The sequence below is a fragment of the Euprymna scolopes genome, chromosome 23 (genome assembly GCF_053919585.1).
Source record: "Euprymna scolopes isolate OS-2025 chromosome 23, ASM5391958v1, whole genome shotgun sequence".
Taxonomy (NCBI): Eukaryota; Metazoa; Mollusca; class Cephalopoda; order Sepiida; family Sepiolidae; genus Euprymna; species Euprymna scolopes.
The window spans coordinates 57,620,034-57,639,484 of NC_136504.1; the positions used below are offsets into that span (position 1 = coordinate 57,620,034).

At 31.8% G+C, this 19,451-nt stretch overlaps 1 protein-coding gene across 1 annotated transcript in view; it reads left to right on the plus strand.

The window, feature by feature from the left end:
• Positions 1-19,451, plus strand: part of LOC145245922 (U4/U6 small nuclear ribonucleoprotein Prp3-like) — a 75,532-nt gene that overhangs the window by 46,235 nt on the left and 9,846 nt on the right. The window contains exons 10-17 of the mRNA XM_080107662.1: positions 760-857; positions 2,758-2,845; positions 5,238-5,339; positions 8,041-8,096; positions 10,520-10,626; positions 14,192-14,335; positions 15,599-15,698; positions 17,695-17,808. Coding sequence (XP_079963788.1) covers positions 760-857; positions 2,758-2,845; positions 5,238-5,339; positions 8,041-8,096; positions 10,520-10,626; positions 14,192-14,335; positions 15,599-15,698; positions 17,695-17,808 — 809 coding nt within the window. The remainder of the gene's footprint in view (positions 1-759; positions 858-2,757; positions 2,846-5,237; positions 5,340-8,040; positions 8,097-10,519; positions 10,627-14,191; positions 14,336-15,598; positions 15,699-17,694; positions 17,809-19,451) is intronic.

A 19,451-nucleotide genomic window follows, 5' to 3' on the forward strand; every position in this document is an offset into this window, starting at 1 on the left:
TCTATGCTGATAGGTTTCAAAACCCTTTACTTTAAATATTTGTATGTTTTTAATGTCTCTAAAATGTTTGTATGGCTTCTTTTTTTTTTTTCATTCAACTTTAAGGCATAAAATATTTTTTTTTTAATTTAATCTAAAAGGTGTTTTTCTTTCTTCTTTTTTTTTCTTAGTACATGCTAACTAAAAATATACTTAATTTAATTTTTTGTCTGAAATAGAAACCACAAAAGAAAAGATTTCACCTTAAGTCTGAAGAAAATACTACTTAATACAAATTTTCTTTAATATTTATTACTTAATATGTTGAGTCAGCATGGTACCACTATTTTGACTGATCTGATTCTGTTGTTGGTGTTTCTTTGGTTGTTTCTAGAAGCAAGTACTTACAACAAGGGTCACATGAAGGTTGCTAATAAATAAAAGTGATGTTATAGAATGACTGGATGCAAATTAAGTTTGGTCCACCTAGGTCATCAGTCAGTCACTATCGTCACTGTGAGACACTAGAAATACATTCTCACGTAATAATTTTCTTAGTCACAGGATTTAAATTTATCATTCAAAATGTTTTTTTTTTTGTTTTTTTTTTTAGCAGAAGCTGCCATAGGTATAGCCTTGTTCCAAAATACAAAGAATAAAGAAAGACATTTATTTTTTATAAAGCTGTCTTGTGTTTAATTCTTTATCAACAAAAACTCCATATTTCACCTCAATTGCTGTCTTAGTATCATATTAAATTTGTTGTCCATTTTGTTTTAGGCTAACATCCGAGCCAAGCGACGAGAGCAGTTCAAGGGCCTTATAGAGAAACCTCCCGAAGAAATAAGTGAGAGTAGATTCTTTGATGCCAGGGTTGGGTAAGACCTGTTTTTTTTTTTTTTCATATTATTATTATTTTTTATATCTTAGCATGACATGTATCCTGGCACTACCTAGAAAATTAAGACCGAGAATTGCAACCCCCAAAAGTAAATTGACTGGAAAGGACCAAAAAGACTTTTTTTCACCCAAAATGCTATAATATAAAAATATTTGTAAATATTACTTTGTGTTATAGTAAAATGAAAACATTCATTAAATTTGGGGAAAAAAAAAAAAAAAAAAAGAAAAAAAAACAACAGGTGTTTGAAATTTTGATAAACAAAGAAAATACCTTGAACCAAGTTTAAGATATACATATTTATTAAAAATCAACAGATGTTACTTAAAAAAAAACCCTTACTTTTTTATTATTAAAGATTTTGAATAGCAAATATCTATCAGAGAGTTTCAAATATTAATTTTTACCTTTACTTCTTTCTTTTGAAATTTCTTTGCCTCATATTGTTGTTGATGTTGAGATGGAGATTATCTCTTTATATGAAGATTTTTTAGGTACGTGGATGCTGTAGTATATTAAAATTTGTTAAATAGTTCTTGAAAGCATCTTTAAGAAATTTGAATAAACATACAAAATGCCTTTGAAATCAGATTTAAGATGCAAATAATAAACTAACGAAATGTCAATATGCAAATTAGCTAATCTTATGATGTCAATCACGTATGCATGATCAGTATATCAGAAAGCTATTGGTCTTCTATTGTTAATATGAATCTGGCATTTTAATCTCACTATCAGTGTGATAAATGGCCCAACTTTAAAAATATAGAAATCTAATGTTTTTCTCTAACTTAAATCTTGTCCTTAAATCGATTGCAAATCTCAGAAAGATTTTCCAACAGTTATCTTTGTGTAGGAATCGCTCTTCACTTGGATTTGAAGATGTGCTTGGTTTTGGAATTTTTGAGATGATGATTTTGGTTTATTCAGACTATTATTCTTATCTTGGATGTTGATTTCACCTCCGACCTTCTTCGGGTGGATCTTGTTGAACTTTGGAAATCTCTACGGAATTTTGAATGAAACCCATGACCATGTAGAAATCTTCAGTAATTCCTAATTACAGATTTATTATTGCCTGCACTGAATTTTCAACCTCCAGAAGATTTTGATTTAAAACTGGTTATTACTTAGCACTTGTAGCCATTATGCGAGTGGTCCTTGTGGATAATTCTAGTATGAATATGTTACTATGTAATATATATATATATATATATATATATATATATATATATATTTATGATTATTTGTTAGTCATGTAGGAGAATTGCTCAGGTTTATTGAAACCATTTCTCCTCTCAACGATTGCGATGATAAACACCAAGTGCCCGCCAGGATTTAAATTTAAGCAACAAAACGTAAATTTTTTTTTATTGACTGTCACTGTCTCCCTAGTATCATTCTCAAACTAAAATAGTTTAATTATCTTATGGTTTGAAATAACGACTTATGCCTCTGAGGAACGTTTTTTTAGTCAGAACACAAATTTGTGCAGTTGCTGTGGTATGATATGATAGAGAAATGGCGTTCATCAGTGAATTAATTATACTGGAGACAATCTATGCCGTTGACTACGCTTGACTAATTTTGAAACATTCTTTTATTCCATCAACCTTGAAAAGTACAAAATCATATTAAGATTGGCAAAATTATTAGCTTCTAAATTGGTTGTGTTTTATGCTAAAACACTTTGTAAAAGTTAAAAAAAAAACACTAAGATACATTTTTTTGTGAAACTCAGATCAAAAGGTCTAAAAATATCAATAAAATTAGATGTAAATTTATCTTGAGAATGAAATTAGTTGGTAATTAAAAATATTTTTATATGACACAATTATTCATCATATTTAAATTTTCTTTTAATTTTTATTTTGTAGAACCAAACTTGCCCAAAGGCCACGGAGAGGATTTAAGTTCCATGAACGTGGAAAATTTGAACAGTTAGCTCAGAGGCTAAGGACGAAAGTAAGTTTTTATTTTAATTTATTTACGGTACAATCTAGGCATTTTAGGCCTTCAAAGGCTGGTTTCTCTTCTATTGTTCATCTTTGTGTCTTCATACTGGTTTCATAAATGCATCCCACATTGTGTTCTTTGATCATTGAACAATAATTTGGCTAAAATTGGCTGCTTGGCACAACCAAGGTATCAAAACAAAAGTGCCAACACTATTGTAGCATAACAATCAATCCAATTTATATACGAGTGTCATTCCAAAAGTAAAGCCTCCTTTTTTTTTTTTTTTTTTTTTTCAACTTTAAAAGTTAAAGAGCTGCAAAGACTGGAGTGCTACCATTAAAACAACCTTTTGTGCTCCAGATTTATTTTTCTACTTAGTTACCACCATTCTCAATGCCAGGAATTCAATGATGTATCTGTTTCTGACGCACGTCCATGATAAGGATTACTTTCTTAGTCTTACACCATCAATATCTGCAACAGGGATGAAATTTTCAGGTCCTGAATATATGTTCAGTCATTTTCAATCTCCCTCTGATCCATTCAGACAGAATAAGAAAAATGTGAAGCATTACTTTTGGAATGCTCCTTTTACATTATATCAATACAATTTGTATGAAACAAAAATATTCCTAGACACTCCGTCACAGTTGGCTAAAATACAAAATCTAAGTTTAGAACTATGAAGTTTGGTTTTGTTGAGTTTTTAAAATGTTTTGCAATATTTTTGATATTCTTATGAGTGTATGATTACAAAATATTAGAAGGTTTTATTTATAAATAGGCGTGATAAAGAAGTGACCAATTAGAAGGAACCATGCTCTGCTATCCACCAATCAAAAATCAAAATCATTCCATAAAATATTCTGAATCTCTTCAAAATTCTTGCACATAACTTTTCGTCTTCATACGAGCAGGAACTCTGTTCTTCATCTCAAGACTGCTTCAGATTGACTACTTACTGGAAACTGTATTCTTCATCTTTGTCTGTAAGCTTTTACAATTCAAAGTTTTTCTGGATTGATATTGCCATTTTCTTTGGAACAACATTCCTCTTCTGAAACTAAAATGGCTTATTAATTCAAGAGACGAAGATGGCTAATCTGATTTATTAGCACTACTGTTTTCATCTTGGGTTTTAATCTCACAATGAGTTCAACAAGACACATCTGAAAAAAATCCAGGATGAGAACAGTAGTCTGAATAATCCAAATAACAGAGGTTCTAAGATGTTTAGTATTAGGTTGGTGCAAAAATAATGTTGTTTTCATACATTAAATTTATAGAGGAAAATCGACATTATTTTTGCACCAACTTAATAGAAAATGATGTCTCTTGCAGTAGTGATGGAATGATGTAACTGTTATCCCCATGTTGTTTCAACAGTAGAAACAGAATCGTCTGTTTTCCTCTTCTCTGGTTTGTCATGATAGCAGCCGTCTTTGTCTTTTTCTGAATAATAATAGATAACACAAAAAAACAACAAAGTGTCTTTTGCTCAATGATGTCATGTTTTTGGATGTTTTATTCTTTTATGAGTTACATGAGTTCTACCTCGCTTGCTCCTTAGATAACTGAGCGAAGGCAGAGTTATTCAAAAGAATATCCGAACATAATCAGCTAACAGGCTGATGAGAAAAACTTTACTGTGCTCTTCATTCTTCCTGCACACATAACTCTAACTCAACCTGATGCTCATTGGTCTTCTGGCTAGAAACAAAATGTAGTATCTGTTCTGATATTACACCTCAAAATAATAAATTTGACCAATTTCATGATTTTAAAGAATTGATTGCATATATATATATATATATATATATTATATATCAGTAACGCCAGTTGAATTATTGATTTTTGTCATCAATATGTTCCTTCCCAGATAGAAAATCAATGTTTCATTCTGACTAGCCATTTTCATATTTGAACATTGGTCAATGTTGTTAATAAAAATAAAATGTAATTCAAGTTAATTTCTTCCAGAAAATAATTTATCAGGTCAGATTTATTTTTTGTGTAGCAATCATTTAAAAAGGTGAATATCATTATTAATCCATTATAGACCTACTTCTTTTCATTTGAAAGAGAAAAATAAAAACTTCAGGAAAAGGAAAATAAAAAATGGCATAATTTCAAAGGCAAAACAAAACAAATTGTAAGTAAATACACTATTGGGCAACACTGGGTTGAAACAGAAAGAATCTGAACTTGGAAGTTATAATACAATTTTTTCGAAATGATGAAACTATTTTTAATCTTTTCATTTTGCAATTTCTTTTAATTACATATTTTTTAAACTTTTCTTGTTAATGTTTAAGTTCAATGGAGTATTTCCGATTTTACAAAGATACAATGGAGACAGACATATATAATTCTCTTCTTTTTTTTTTCTTTTTCTTAGGCTCAGTTAGAAAAGTTACAAAATGAAATTGCTCAGGCAGCAAAGAAAACTGGTATTGCTTCTGCTGCTCGTCTTGCAACCATTGCCCCAAAGAAAGAGATTGTGAGTATCATTTTTTTGCATATTTTATTCAAAGCTGTTTTTCTTTTACTTTTTTTCTTGTTTCACTTATATTTAGTAAAACAACTTTTATTACAGTTCTGAATTTGGGAGATGAGGTTTGAATGTTTGTATTTCAATTAATCAGACAGTTGTTCTTATCTTGAGTGTTATCTACACAACCTTTTGGTTGATGTAACCTTTGACCTTTGTCAGGTGTTAAGGTTGCCATTTTTGGGGGCAGAAAAAAAAAAAAGAAAGGGGGTTAGTTCTGCACTACCAGATTTCGAACTTTTGGATCTTAGTTGCAAGTAAGTTTACATGAATTATAAAGATAATTAAATTATCAGGAAACCCTAGCGGTATTATTTTTAACTTATGATTAAAATGTAATAAGTTAGAAATAATACCCCCTTTAGGGTTTCCTGATAATTTAATTGTCTTTATGACTCATGTAAACTTACTTCCAACTAGATCCAAAAATTTGAAACCTCGGATTGCAGAGACCCTCTCTCTTTTTTTTTTTTTTTTTTTTTCTGCCAAAACATGGCGACTTTAACATCTGAAGAAGGTCGACGGTTACATTGATTGAAACATGCTGATAGCACACAAATGAAAAAAATTGTCTGATTAATCGAAATAAAACAAACAACTTTTAGTTATTTATGTCAGAAGGAAGCGGGGATGCATGACTATTTGGATCTTTTGCAGAAGTATTTCAAAATTATAGACTAAAAAAAAAATTTACTTTTGCTTCATCGCATTCATTTTTTGTTTACTTAAAAACCAAGCAAAAAGATTTTCAGAGATTTATTAAGTTCAGCGCAAGAGCTACTCCCATTATTTTATGAATCCAACAAATAAAGTCTGTATACAGGCAAAATAAGATTCATGACAAAATTGTCATCAATCTTATTTCTTCTCCCTCTTCATCTTTTTGTCTTCCTCTTCTATATAATAAGTAAAGTCGGTTTGTCTATTTTGATGATCGATAGCTTTCATTTTACTAAATAAATGTGTGATTCTGGTTTGCTAAGTATTTTTGTACAATGTTGGTACATGTTCTTAACAATATAAAAACTGCATGTAACTGTTGATTGAAAATGTTATTATCAGAATAGATGTGAAACTGATGAACATAATTCAAATTTGCACATAAATTTTGTATACATCTGTGTATGTGTCAATTATTTATAAATCAAGAATCATGCATTGAGTTCTAATCTGTTAATTTGTGAGTTGACCCTAACTATAAGTTGTACATTGACTTTTATTTATCTAAAATATTTGTGACTTTGATGTGTTCATAAAAATTCTAATTAAGTAAGAAGTTTTGTAGATAAAACTATTTATTTTCACTTTTTTATGTTTAACATTTCCATCAAATATAAAACATGCTGTTCAGTTCATTTTGTTTATAAATAAAGTGGAAGTTGTAAAAATGTATTAAAACAAATTTTAATCTTTATATTTTATTTTGGGTGTCTTTCTTTAAGATCTAATTGCTCTAATGGATGCCATCACAGACTATGCTAAAGTCGATGTGGTATATTAAATTGATTTTTTTTTTTTTTTCTAACTTGAATATTGTAATTTATTGTTTCCAAAATATAATATATATAATTATTATAGTATATTAAAATAAGTTGGGTTTTTTTACTATTTTCAAATGCAAAATTTATTCTGATATTATTTTACAGTGGAATGAAAAAATAAAAATGGTGAATCTAAAAAATATGTCTCTTCCCAAATTTTCTTTCGGTTCTTTATAAGTGACAGGAAAAGTAGTTCACACTATGAGAGTGACCCCCCTCACCTCTTCTATATAATAACACTTGTACTTATTTTGGTATTCACCCTGGAGTGGTTGGGCTGACTTAACCCAGAGAATTTACAGTGTCTACCAATATATATATCCACCGATAATTTAGTGTCCACCACAGTAACAGATATGAATGTTAGCTAATCAGTGCCAGTGGCCAACCCTATAGAGGCAAGGGTTCAGGATCAGTTCAGTATCCTGTATTACCATCCTGGGCCAGGTTTTCAGTTGGCCGCCACGTCATTTTTTGTTCCAACCCATTTCACTAATTCCAAATAAAATATCAGTAGGATTAAATTTAAAAAAATGCTGGATGAGTCAAAAGTAAGTGGAGAGTAAAAAAAACATTTATTTAGAGATCACATACTCCCCAAAAGAAAAAATTCATCATGGTCAAGTCTGGTGAACGTGCCATGTTTACCTACTTTTGGCTCACCCTGTATATATTTTAAGAACATAATCAGATGAAACCCATACTTTTATACCTTTTATTTAAAAAAAATATTAATTACAAAAATTTGAGAAACCAACTAACTTTACATATCAGATTAAGTATACTATCTAGTTATGTTCTGAAATCAATGTATCCGTTTTTGTAAAACCATTAATACACAAATGGTAGAAACATTAAAATTGATAACATTTTAGTTTCGCATAGTTTTATTTTCTATCATAAATTAGTTTGTCTTATCTATTAATTATTCTAACTATTCACTAGTAGATTTGAAGAAATATAAAATGATTATCAATTTGATGAATAGAAAAATTACTGATTAAAGACTGAATGTCAATTATATCATTAAAATAGATCTTGTGTAGTGAAAAGCTAAATCCGTCTAAGTTCATACACTTTTTGAATAGCATTATTTTCTATGTTTGTAGAGAGAAGGCGAGATACCCGAAATTGAATGGTGGGATGAGTATATCTTATCTGATAGGTAAGTATTTTCAAATGTGAACGTCACGTCACTTTGTCTTTCCTGTTTTTGCTTTCAACTTTTACTATAACTATCTGCTCTACAGTTTTAATGAATGAAATTAATTTTCTCGATAAAGATAATTTTTATTAAGTCGTCATGCCTCACATCTTCCACTTGGTGCGGATTGCGAACCTACGTGACTTATTTTTCACCATTCCTTCCGACCCAGGGCAAATTGGTTGATGGACACCCAACTGTTGAGAGATGTCCAATCAAAAACATTTTCTCTCCACCTTCTCTTTGGCTTTCCTTGTCGTCTTTTGCTTTCTAACATACCTCCAAAGCATAACTTTGACAGGCCAGTAGTTGATCATTTGACATGGCCAAAAAGTTTGGGGGGGGGGGTATTGTTTTGTTTTTTGTTTTTTCGATCAGGTGATGTCCCATAATGAAACACATTACGTGATTTTGAAACACGTCAATGCGATTGGCGAGTTGTTTAGTCTATGTGATACAATCAAGGCCATAAAAAACTATTGGGAGGACGTAAGTTTAAATAAACTTTTACTTTAACAGTTATCAGCACCCTTTTTGATTTTAGAATGGTGCTGTATTTTTGGAAAGCCACCCAACCCAGCCCGATTTTGTGTTTCAATGTTGTCTTGTGATCACTGGAGAAAGTCAGTTTATGCACTAAATAAATGAATTGCGTGACCTGTTTGATCGGTTTGCTGCGAATAATGATATTTAGGTTAAACTGATTTAGCTGGAGACATACGTTCTATTTTCTCTGGGTTTATCTCCTCTGTGTTCTTTGCTCATACATTGACAAAAACTTGAAGTTTATGTGTGCATAAACAAGAGCGATGTCATCAGCAGAAGAGATTGGAGAGGATTTGTCCACCTATAGAAAAACCACTTTGGCAAGTCTCTTATGTGTTAAGCATAGCAGCAGCTAGTGTGATGCAGAACAGGATTGCTGAAAGTATTTTAGAATAAACTTAATATTTTAAAAATAATGATAGACAGGCTCGCAACGTCACTTCTGTGGGAAAGAGGTTGCAGGGAAGAGAGAAGGACATCACCGATTAGACAGACAAGTAATGAATTATCAACATACAGTCTTTTGAACGACTCGTGTGAAAATCCTTGGACAATGCTACTACAAATGAAAAGCAACAAACTCCATACAGAACCCTGTACTAAATTTGCTGCCAATTCTAACGTGAGTTTAAAAATTTCTGTACATTGCTTCAACAACCTTCACCAACCACCAGCTTGCCCCTAGTTTACGCAAAGCTCATCTGACAGCGTGTTTTGGCACTGTCAAAAGTAACGCAGATGTATATGAGATACGAAATGCGATCACTGTAAAGAAAAAGACTATAAAAAGGAGAGAGAGCACGTTAGAGGGACGATAATATGAAACATCACAGCCTCTAACAAAAAGTCACGCACGGCGGGAGAATGAGGAAATGTCATTAAAAAAAGGAGTCAAATTATTACTTGTCCTATGTTCCTTATGACGTAGACTGCATACATGTGGGTGCCTTCACCAACTACCAGCTTACCCCTAGTTTATGCAAAGCCCATCTGACAGCGTGTTTTGGCACTGTCAAAAGGTTTCTCCGAATATAACAGAGCACTGACGCACAAATGCAGATGTATACGAAATGCGATCACTGTAAAGAAAAAGACTATAAAAAGAAGAGAGAGCACGTTAGAGGGACGATCACGTGAGAAACATCACAGCCTCTAATGAGAAGTCACGCACAGCAAGAGGATGAGGAAATGTTACAAAAAAAGGGGTCAAGTTATTACTTGTCCTATGTTCCTTGTGACGTAGACTGCATACAACATGTGGGTCCTGTGTGTAACGTTACACAAATGCACAAAAGTAAAATACAGGTTCTTTTTCTTGCCAAGATGTTTCTCTTGTATTTGTCTTCGGATAAATATAACATCATTTGTATTTCAGCCATAAAACAAACTGCATGTTATCTGTGGTTATTTGACTTTTTATTTGTTGCAATTTATTCTAGCAATCATTTTCAGGACGTTATCTATTAACTTTATCTATTAACTTTATCTATTAACTTTAAGCTTCTGTAATTACCTTTATCTAGTGCTAACCTTTTCCCTTTGGAACAATTCATAACTGAACTATGTTTCTTGTTTTTTGGGATAACCTCTTCTTTTAATATTAAATTTATAAAAAATGTAAATCTGCAATCTTCCACCATTCTTAATATTTATACCTTAAATGTCTACAATATTTTCGATGTTTGCATTTTTTCTTCAACATATGAATTCTTAGTTATTAAATACCTGCTCATTGGTATTAAATGACCTTAAAGGTTGAATAGCCGTAAAACAAAATACTCAAACTGAATATTTTTATGAACTGCATAAAACTTTAATCTTATCTTTTTTTTTTCTAGTTATGACAGCATCACTGACACTGTGGATAATCTGTCTGAAAATTGGAAAGATCATTTTGATGGCATCACAACTCTAGTTGAACATCCAACGACAATGAAACCGCCAGGTAAATAATATTTGTTAATTTCTAGATAATCCATATTGTTACTATTATGTGATATTATTCTGCTAAGTTTCATTTGTGGATGCTTTGGGTTAGATCCTAGCTCCTAAGACACTAATGTGGCACTATCATCCTGGCGTGACACCACAAGATTTGGGAGGGGGGGTCGTGTAACGCATGTACAGGGTAAACCAGTTCCATTTGCAGAGTTTTATAGATAGTTCTGTGTCCATGCTGTGAAATTAGATCCACAAAAATCTAGTCTGAACAAGGATTAAAAGTTTATTAATTTATTTATTGCGGACTATTATCCTCATCCTCTTTAGTTGTTTTTTCACAATGTTTCTGTCAACTATTCCTCTGGCCTTCGTCAGGTGGTAACCATGATGGGATAGAAACTCCAAATCTCCTAACTGCATTCTCAGCAATTACTGCCTTCCATAGTTGTTGTCGTTTTATCACATTTTGGCCAAGTAAACCTCTTGCCGGCTTTGGGTAGGATTGAAACTGCTATCTTCAGACAATTCTCACCTGGAACCATAGAGATTCAACGTCTCTATCCACTGCGCCACGGGCCCTGAAGGGCGATCAAGGTTGAATTTTTTAGTCTTATAAATCCACGTTTATTTATTATCTCATCTTCCATGGTTGGGTCCGAATGGTATACATATTATTTAATTAATTGGAATTCATTATTGAGATGAGTATTATTAATTAATTTTATTTATTGCGAACTATTATCCTCATCTTTCTTAGTTGTTGTTTCACAACTATGGAAGGCAGTAATTGCTGAGGATAAGGTTAGGAGATTCAGAGTTCCTATCCTGTTGCGGTTACCACCTGATAAAGGCCAGAGGAATAGTTGGTCGAAACGTCATGAAACAACATCTAAGAAAGATGAGGATAATAGTCCGCAATAAATATATATGCTATCTGCTATAAATTGATAAATAATACTCATCTCAATAATGAATTCCAATTAAATAATATGATTAAGAGTTTGTTCATCATTTCTCTGCAGTGTTAGAGAAAATGTTGTCTTTACTTTGGGCTAAGGAATAGGTGAGTCAACCAACTGGATGAGAATAGCTAGATGGAAATAACATTTTTGTCTTTAAAAAAATATGATTTATTTTCAAAGTCTCATTCCAACCAGACATTAACGTATGAATTACGTCTATGAAGTTATCAGTGTAGGCATGCATCTCTCTGTGAGTTACAAATTGACTTTTTCTCACTAAATAAAGAAAATAAAGGCTGTTGGTCAAAAGGCACCCCTCACTCCATTCCTTCACCATCTTCGTTCCAGATACAAGTCTGGGAAAAACTATCAACCTGTTGAACTCGGTGTTGTCCTTTTGACATGTTTGCAGTTTTCAGCATTATTTCAAAACGGGGCCGTGATGTTTTTAATGGACTGTCAGTCATATTCGTGTAATCTTTAATTGGTTTGGAGACGATATTTGGGCAGTGTTTGATATCTAGATGTAAAACATCACCCAAATATTATAATTTCATTTTCTCAAGGTCACATAATATAATGTACCTGATACTTAGCACATCATAGTTAAACAAATAAAAAGTTCATGCATTCTCTCAAAACTATCAAGGTTGAGCAGTGATGCATTGTAGTTATTGCTGATTTCTGGAATGTTTTGCATTATATCAGCTCTACGAGCTGCTCTGATTTGAGATTTTATGGTTCAAGTCACCGCCATGATAGCTTTGTGCTATGCATTTTAACATTTTGACAAAAGATATCAGTGATGAACGCCATCTTCTTCATGGATATGAACTAACAGTCCAACAATTGAAGTCAAGGAGAAGCTTCCTCAGCCATATCAAACCCGTAACAATATCTTGGGAAAGGTCCAGATTACAGCTCAAACAGCTAAAGAATTGTCTCACTCCTACTGACATGGGAATCTCCCCTTCTGAGGCACTCCCCTTTCCTGGTTCAGAAGCATCCTAACTCTAATGGAAAAAATGCCTGAGAATGGGAATAGCATAATCAAAAGCTGCTATGACCCGATGGGGCTATAAAACTGACCCAACCATCTGCAGATGTGGAAAGAAGGACCATACAATGCAAGGTAGCCGATAAAAATAGCTACTAAGGGGTCAAAATTGAAGAAAAAATTGGAACTTGGCAGGCGTAAGTCGACTAAACGTTATTTCTGTGCATGCACAAATACACATATTTTTAACAACATTATTTTTTTTACAGTTTTGTAAGCATATGGATTCTGGTCAGACAGTAATGAATAAGGCTGGAAAGCTATGTTTTGATTTCGATTCTAACTGATGGCACTCAAGTCATATTTTTTTTGGTCAGTTTTTACAAGCTGCCCCAGCGTCATTTAACCCCTAAAAAAAATCAAGATCTTTTTTTTTTTTTTTTTTTTTTTTTTTTTTTTTTTTTTTTTTGCCTAATACGTTTAAAAGGCCCTTATGAATAATATGAAATGGGAAATTTTGAAAAAGAAAAAAAAAATAGCATTTTAGAGTGGGGATCATTTCCCCATATAAATTTAACATAAAGTGATCACCCAGTTCTTGGCCACTTAGAGTTCAACGAGACATGTCACCTTGGCATTATTTCAAGTTTTGCGAGCACGAGGAGGGTGTGGAAGGGCAGCACACATGACAATTTTGCGGGGAGGGAGAGAATTACATCTGAAACATAGAATAACAATATATTTAATCAACATTTTAGTAGTGTAAAACATAAAATAACACAATAAATTTAACTTTCATGGAGGGAGGGGGAAATAATACCAAAATTCTCTTTACTTATTATTCATAAAGGCCATTTAAGTAGATGTTCATTTTTCTTTTTTTTTTTTTTTTTTTTTTTTTTTTTTTGTTAGGGGTTAAACGACACTGGATTTTTTAATTTTTTTTTTTTTTTTTACGGGGTGGGGGGGGTGCAAATAAAAAATTTAAAAAGTAGATCTTCAGTTTTTCTAGGGGTTAAAGGACGCTGGGGCAACTTGTAAAAATTGACCTTTTATTTTAAGTTTTAAAATCACTACTACATATTGGTTACAATATAATAGACGATAGTATTGGCTCTATAATAATAAATAGAAAATCTGCATGAATTAAAATATATGTAAGCATTTTTTATGACCGAGCCATGCCAGGCGGCCACTGCTATATATTGGGTACGATATAATATCAGTAGACAATTGCTCTATAGTAATAGTAAATATGATATCTGCATAAATTAAAATATCATATTTAAGCGTATTTTATGATTGGTAAATGCCAGATAGTCTGCTAGTTGTTTATAAATTGGACTTGTATTGTTTGGCTTGAAATACAAATTCTTCATAGCAGCATTGATTGGATGGATTGACGAACAACTTTGTCTCCTCTATTGTAATCAAGTCAATCAGAGCTGATGTAGTGAGTGACATTGTGTTTATTTTTTAATATGATTTTACTCAATTGTTTGTTGTTTCTCCCACAAACTGACATTTCTGCATTCAAATAGCAAATACACGCTTCATTCCACAAATGTGTTTATTCTGAATTTTTTTTTTTTTTTTTCTCGTTTCATCAGCTGAACCTGAAACCGAAATAGCCATTCCTGTTTATCTAACCAAAAAGGAACGAAAAAAATTACGCGGGCAAAACCAAACAGAAGCACAGAAAGAATTACAAGAAAAAATCCGGCTCGGGCTTGTACCTCCTCCTGAACCTAAAGGTTTGTTTTTTATATTTCTTATTTGAGTTTAACTATTAGGTCAGTGCAAAGTTTTTGATGACTTAAAATTTCATCTTGAAAATGAAGAACTGTGTTTTTGAAAATCTGTATCACATTAATAATGACCTTTGCTCTCTATAACTTGATTCCATTTGTCAATGAATTTATAAATGCATTGCTTGTAAAAATTTCTATATGAAATATGAATCCAACTCGTGTTCGATCTTCTTTTGTGATGTTAGCCTAAGGCCATCTAAATGGTTTTGTAATCCTCGAAATAAGTGATAATCCAAGGGAAGTTAGGTGAGGAGAATATTCAGGATTGGACAAAATTTCCCAACCAAATTCTTCTAGATCTTTGGTCAGTCGCTGTGTGAGGATAAGCATTATCATGATGACATATTACTCCCTCTCTTGACGAAGGTCGTTTTCAAGTCAACATGGGTGAGAATATTACAGAAAAATATGAATGATGCTTTGGTAATCTGAAAGAAAACGTTATAGATTCATTGCGGTGATAGGTTTATATAATAAGAATATGCATAAAATATAATGGTTTAAAATGCCCCGTCTACAATCAGGAAAAATCTTTTGCACTGACTTAATATTTTGTAATCTGATTGTTACACAGTTTTTGTCAATGTTTTGAAAGGTAAGCGTAGAATAATTGCTCAATGCAAAAGGTTGCTTAAGTATGAGTGACAGTTTGGATCTTAGCTTTACTTGTTTTCACATTAAACGAGTAGATAACAGGTTGGCTGATACAGTCATGTAAACAAACATGGTAGAGAATTTGCAATAATACAGACAGTTGTATTGTGGAACTTAGAAAAGAGAAATTGTCGTGTGAATACCGAGATAGATTGATTTTGGGGAAGATGGAGGGGGGGGCTAAATATTTAGTAGTTTCACATAATTACTACTTTAATATCAATACAACATATTTTCAGAGATTTTTGTAAATTGTCACTTTTTTCAAAACAAATTCAAAAGAAAGATTCTCAAGTTCAACCTGAGACACCTGAAGAAGGTTGGAGCTTACATTAGCCAAAACTTGTTGAGAGTAACATCCAAGATGAGAACAGTAGTTTGAATAATCCAAATTATCAGTCCGCATTGAAAAAAAATCCCAAACATTTCTTGTTTAATAGATTTTTTTTTTTTTGTTTTACTTAATCAGAAAGTATTGAAAAATAAAACTTAATGAAAGAAAGCAACTTGATTTGTTTATTAACCTTTTCTATTTCTAATGATCGTTTCTAGTCAGAATGGCCAACTTGATGCGAGTGCTTGGAACAGAAGCTGTACAAGATCCAACGAAGGTTGAAGCTCATGTACGAGCACAGATGGTCAAAAGACAACGGTAAATATTCAAGACTCACTTTTTATTTTATTACTTCCATAAAACATAGCTTACATACATAAAATGAAACTCCATTCTTTAATCTCTCCTCATCTCCCTCTCTTTACATCTACCTTCTCTCTCTCTCTCCGCTCTATTTCCCTCTCTCTCAATCTCACTTTCATTCTTTCTTCATTTTCTCTCCCTTCTCTCTAAACTTTTCAAAACTCTTTGAATAATTATAGCTTAAGCAGCTCATTTGAAAGTGAGATGATTACCTATAGAGTTGATAATTGCTGAAGAATTTCTGAACATACTAGCTTTCTGATCTAAAATGCACCAAACAAAGGTCAGAGGAATAGTTGGCCGAAACATGAAAAACAACCAATAAAGATGAAAAACAACTAATAAAGATGAGACTAATAGTCCGAAATAAAAATAAATTAATATATATAATGCTCATCTCAAAAATGAATTCCAATTAAGGAATAATATATAATCGGTACGGACCCAACTATTGAAGATCAGATAATAAATAAACGTAGATTTATAAGATAAAAGAATCCAACCTTGATCGCCCTTCGGGGCCCGTGGCGCAGTTGATAGAGACGTTGAATCTCTACAGTTCCAGATGGACATTGTCTGAAGATAGCAGTTTCAATCCTACCCAAAGCCGGCCAGATGTTTACTTGGCCAAAACGTGGTGAGACGACAACAACTACGGATGGCAGTGATTGCTGAGAATGCAGTTAGGAGATTCGAAGTTCCTATCCGTCGCGGTTACCACCTGACGAAAGCCAGAGGAATAGTTGGCCGAAACGTCATGAAAAACATCAACCAATAAAGATGAAAACAACAACTAATAAAGATGAGAATAATAGTCCGAAATAAAAAAAATAAAATTAATGTATATAATGCTCATCTCCAAAATGAATTCCAATTAAGGAATAATATATATTGATGTTATTGTTTTTTTCCTTTCCCTTTGCAAAACTCCACCATGTTCTACAAAGTCAAAAACAAAAACAACAATTTTCCTCCAAGCAATTAAACCAAACACTATAAATAAATATTTGAAGATATAAACAATTTGAAATAAAATCTTTTTCTTAATTTATTGGATTCGGTATTGAATAACCTAAAAAAGGTTGATATGCCGTAAACTAAACCAAACCTGAGAAATTTTACACAACTTTTGTAATTTAAAAACTTTTTTTTACTTTTGTATTATTGATTGGACACCAAATTCTCAGATTATTCAAATACTGTTTGTAAACCTTACTGTTTACAAATTTTACAAGTTGTTCAGTTTGCTATGTAAATTTAATGTAAAAATAGCACTGCAAAATTTTGTTTTTTGTTTTCTTTCCAGGAAATTGAATGAAATATTTTTTAAAGGGATTAATGTGTTATTTATGATCAGCAGAACTTATGCTATCTAATTGATAAAATATGAATGCTCAAAACTCATTTGAATAATTCAAACAATATTTGTGTCTACTTTAATGATGGAAATAAAATCCTTTCCAATTTGAATAATTCAAACAATATTTGTGTCTACTTTAATGATGGAAATAAAATCCTTTCCAATTTGAATAATTCAAACAATATTTGTGTCTACTTTAATGATGGAAATAAAATCCTTTCCAATTTGAATAATTCAAACAATATTTGTGTCTACTTTAATGATGGAAATAAAATCCTTTCCAATTTGAATAATTCAAACAATATTTGTGTCTACTTTAATGATGGAAATAAAATCCTTTCCAATTTGAATAATTCAAACAATATTTGTGTCTACTTTAATGATGGAAATAAAATCCTTTCCAATTTGAATAATTCAAACAATATTTGTGTCTACTTTAATGATGGAAATAAAATCCTTTCCAATTTGAATAATTCAAACAATATTTGTGTCTACTTTAATGATGGAAATAAAATCCTTTCCAATTTGAATAATTCAAACAATATTTGTGTCTACTTTAATGATGGAAATAAAATCCTTTCCAATTTCCAGGGCCCATGAAGAAGCAAATGCTGCTCGTAAATTAACCCCTGAACAGAGACGAGATAAAAAGATTCGAAAAATCAAAGAGGACACCAGCTTAGGTGTAAATATTTCAGTTTACAGGTGAGTTGTTCAGCGTAATGGCATGGAAATTTAGTGCTTGTGTTTTTATATATGAGTGTATACTAAAAAAATGCATTTAAGTAAAAACACTTATATAATTATGTGTCATGTTGAAATTAGTAAAAATTTCAAAAGTTATGAAAAAATGATTGATTATTTGCAAGAAAAAATTTTTTTTTCTCTTTTTTTTGATATTGCAATTTTATCAGTCTCTTCTATTGTAGTCAATTCTGTACGACTGTTATGAATTTGCTGTGACCATTTTAAAATGTCCAGTCCAGTCTATATAAATGTTAAACTGTATTTTTCTGGTACCATATAATATATATATATACACACACACACACTGACAATCAAGTAAAATCACAACACAGGTGATCTATTAAAAATATATTACTTTTATTTCACACCAACAAATCAGCTTTTGATTATAAATTATTACTAGTATTTTGATGTTTCTGAAAGACGCATGGGGTGGTGCAGGGTTAGGCAATTGTCGGGCAGTGAAGAAATGGTTGACAAGCTTAGTTTTCTCTGACCAACTAATTGATTTTTTCTTTGATGATTTTATTTATAAAAACATTCTTTTCCTATTGGAATGTTTAATATTTCCTTTGTCTATTGTTTCAACCTTTGACCCATATCCTTCCACATATTTCTGGGTCAAATTATGCATTCCGTAAGACAATGGTGAAAAGTTCTGCATTCTTTATATTGAATCCACTTGGAAAGTTTTTTCTTCTCGGGGTCAGCTACCAGTATCTAACATGATAAACCGAGTTATCTCCCTTGTTTTCACTTAGTTTCTTCTATTTCAAATTAGAAAATGATGGAAAGAATATACAATAATGTTTTGTTTGTTTTTTTGTAAAATATAGTTCTTACAGATCTTCTACTCAATCATTTTTCATTGTTTAAATTTCTACTAATTTCTATGTAATACGTAATAGTGTTTTTACTTAAAATGCTTTTGGGGGGGTCCAGTTATAATGCATAAAATTGTTGTTCATATTTGTGAGAGTCTTAGTGAGAGATTTTAGTCTTAGAGTGATAGACAGTCTTAGGCGTGTTCATGTGTTGAGTGTTCATATGTCTTAAGATGTTCATGTTGTAAGAGATAGCATATTGGAGACATAAACAGGTATACATAAAGAGAGAGACAGTTCTGTATGAACGGGAGTGTTTCTATAAATATTAATACATATATTTCTTACCTATTTTTGAGATGATGATTTTCACAAAGTTCTTATAACATAAATGGACAATACCTTTTCTGTTGAATCACAACACGACGAAGCAGATACACAAAGATGATGACGTCCTTTATTTCATGACCATTCCATGATTTCGCTTGAGGAATTCAAAGTTTCTTTACATGGTTATTTCTAAAACCCTCTCACTTCTAGAGGGTGTCTTGTTTCTAACGGAGAATCGGTCTGAACCTCTCTGCTTCTCTCCGACTCTTCTCTCAAACTCTCAGGCTGCATCTAAAAACTCTACCTATATTGAAAACTCATCACGTCATCGCATGATTAAACATGTGCTTATAAAGCACGTTGGCTGACATGCGTCACGTTGCCAAACTTGACTTGACCCCGAGTTCAGTAACCTATTTTTCAAATAACATTTTTACAAAATATGTT